Source organism: Plasmodium gonderi (genome assembly GCF_002157705.1).
Source record: "Plasmodium gonderi DNA, contig: Pgo-contig_936, whole genome shotgun sequence".
NCBI lineage: Eukaryota > Apicomplexa > Aconoidasida > Haemosporida > Plasmodiidae > Plasmodium > Plasmodium gonderi.
The window spans coordinates 3,443-6,422 of NW_021629572.1; the positions used below are offsets into that span (position 1 = coordinate 3,443).

At 22.8% G+C, this 2,980-nt stretch overlaps 1 protein-coding gene across 1 annotated transcript; it reads left to right on the top strand.

Annotated features, from left to right (window-relative positions):
• Positions 1-627: 627 nt before the first annotated feature.
• Positions 628-1,963, top strand: PGO_004470 (variable surface protein; the record flags this gene model as incomplete). The annotated part of the gene is made up of 3 exons (XM_028691487.1): positions 628-657; positions 797-1,669; positions 1,796-1,963. The coding sequence occupies 3 exons, from the start codon at positions 628-630 to the stop codon at positions 1,961-1,963; spliced, it is 1,071 nt and encodes a 356-aa protein (XP_028547288.1).
• Between the last annotated feature and the right edge of the window lie 1,017 nt (positions 1,964-2,980).

Sequence of the window (2,980 nt, forward strand, 5' to 3'; positions counted from 1 at the left end):
AAATTTAAATATTACTCACACAAATAACAATAAATGATAGGATTATATGAATAGAATTATTTAAATATTTTACATAAATATATGTTAAAGGCGATATAATAAATTATGATTCTCCATAAATAATTATAAATTCTTGAACCTAAACATGAATACTAAAAACTAAACATTCCCATCACTTAATTATTCATATTTATATGCTTGTTTCAAAGTAAATTATAAACATAGATATGAACATGTTACTTCAAAAGTGTTCATTTTGTCTTTATACATATCTTATAATATTTTATAGTCCATAATATTCTATTATAATAGTATTGTATTTAGCATAATATTACAAAAGTATATTTATTATTATCATTTTTAGGTATATACTAAATTAAAAAATATTTTTAATAATTTGCCTCTATATTTATAAATGATTGTATTATCCTAGGGCTATAGTGGTACAATAGATTAACGTATAAAAAAATAAAATAAAATATTGCAAGAATTTTATGGAAATAACAAATTCTAAAATTACGTGTATACTGCATCAATGTAATATATATTATAACATTTTTAAATTATTAAATAATATTACAATAAAAATAAAAATATTTTTACCATTGATTCATATATACAAAAATAATGACTAAGGATAGTGAAATGAATCCTGAGGTAATATATTAATCTTAATAAAAATTAGAACTTATATTACATAGTTTTAAAATATTGTTCATTAAGAAAAAAAAAGTAACAAATTTTTTCATAAAACTATTATTTAAGAAGATTATATAACTAATGAATTCGTTATTAGCCTGATTTTAGGGATATATTTCCCCACTTCTCAGGAGAATATAATGATGCTATATACTACTATGGAAAAGATAATCTATCATGGTTGTCAGATGCATGCACAAAATTTTGCACAGATGTAACAGGAGGTAGATGTAATAATTTCATTATCCATTGCACAAATTTTGGACGATTTTTGTATTATATAAATTTAAAAAAATATGATAAATATACAAAACAAAGATGTAAATATTATTTTTACAAGTTTATGTTTGAATTAGGACAAAAAGGTATTGATTGTGGAGGGATAAAATCATGTTACGAAAAAATGATTGAGAAATTAAAAATTAGCAATTATTTAAAGGATAATCCTAGTTGTGAGGCATATTTTGAAGAATTTGATAAAAGATATTTGGTTAGATTTAGTAAACTCGATAAAATATCTGACTATATTCATAAATTAAGATTAAAATATTATGATACTTGCTGGTCATATATTTACAGAGAATGTGATGAACTCACAAGATCCTTAATGTCAAGTGAATGTAACGGTAAAAGAAAATTTTATGACATGCTTGCAAATGTAGTGAATACCTATTATATATTATGTCCTGACAGCAAAATAACATTACCTCCCTACATTGAACACAAAAAAAATAAAGCGAAAATGACAATGTCAACCCATAGTCAACCAGATGGGACTATGGAACAAACATCACATGCATTAGTCACAATACAGAGTTTTGAAGAGGTTCCAGATAATGCATTCAACTCAGAAGAATCCGAAAGAATATTATCAAATGAAATGCCAGATTCAGAAAACAGTCCAGGTGTAATCAGTGGCTTTTTTATATCATTATTTATAATATTCTCGATTTTATTCATTTTATCGAAGGTTAAAAATATGTTTATTTTTATTAATGTTTATAGAATTACGGTTTACATTAAACGGAATCTTAACAAATTTTAAAAAAATTAATGTCAAATATATAAAAATATGATATTGTTACTTTTTTTTCAGTATACAAATTTTTATTCAGTTCTACAATCAAGGATAAGGAGAATCAGAAGGATTTTCGACAGAAAATATAGTGAACATAAGAACTTCATGTATTCATTAAAAAGGGAAAGCAGAAATACAGTCTATGATAGTTTTCAAATAGCATATCGTTCAAACGATTACCAATAATAAATGTATAACAACTGTTCCTAAAATTACCAAGATATGTTACCAGAAATAATATATGCGCTTGGATTTTATCACTCAAGGCAAAAATAAATAAAATAAATTAAGTATTTATGCAAAAAAATATTCCTTAATATAATAATTATATTATAAAAAATATAAATAAGCTTTTTGTAATTTATGGTGCTAAATAAAATATCATTTGGGGCCCAATTCCTGAAACTGTAGAATACATATAGTTAATATGAAAAATTAATGCTGTTAAGAATATAATCATGAATTTAAAATTGTTACATGAAATAATTAAATTCTTTTTAATAGTATTATTTAAATATAAAAAATAAAAATATTATCACAGAACAACTTCTCTCATGTAATAATTATTTATAAAAAAAAAAGTTAAAACGTCCATAGTTAAATAATTAAAGCAGATATTATAGTAAGGAAATGTATTGTCTATAATTAATATGAGGAATACAATTGTTTAATATAGCGACATGATATTTCAAAAGTTTATGTGTTAATAATATAAAAAGAAGAAAACTTGCATTTATATAACTATTTGTAAGAATATGTATTATATCTTTGAAATGGGAAGCATATTCAGGGTTCTTATTTATGTAGATAATGCATCGCATGTGCCAATTTTTTAGAATATGTGTTTGAGAATCAATGACAGTACAAAATATATATATTTTACGAAAGTATATAAATCAGTTAAACATGTGTCGTTAATTTAAATAACATTAGTAGATGAAGTAAAATGTATTCAGTAAATTATTACGTAAACACTTTTTCGTTGAATAAAAGAAGAATATTTGTTATTATGCATTTTTTTTCCTTTAACTCCAATGTTTTCCACCTTGACATTACTATATATATACTATAAATAATCTAGACAGAAACTAATAAGGGAGTTTCATTTTTTCAGCATTAATTTTTCACTATTTATCCATATATCATTACATCATGGTGTCTTATATGTTTAATTTCTTCATGTTTCTTATGTTAACGAATAAA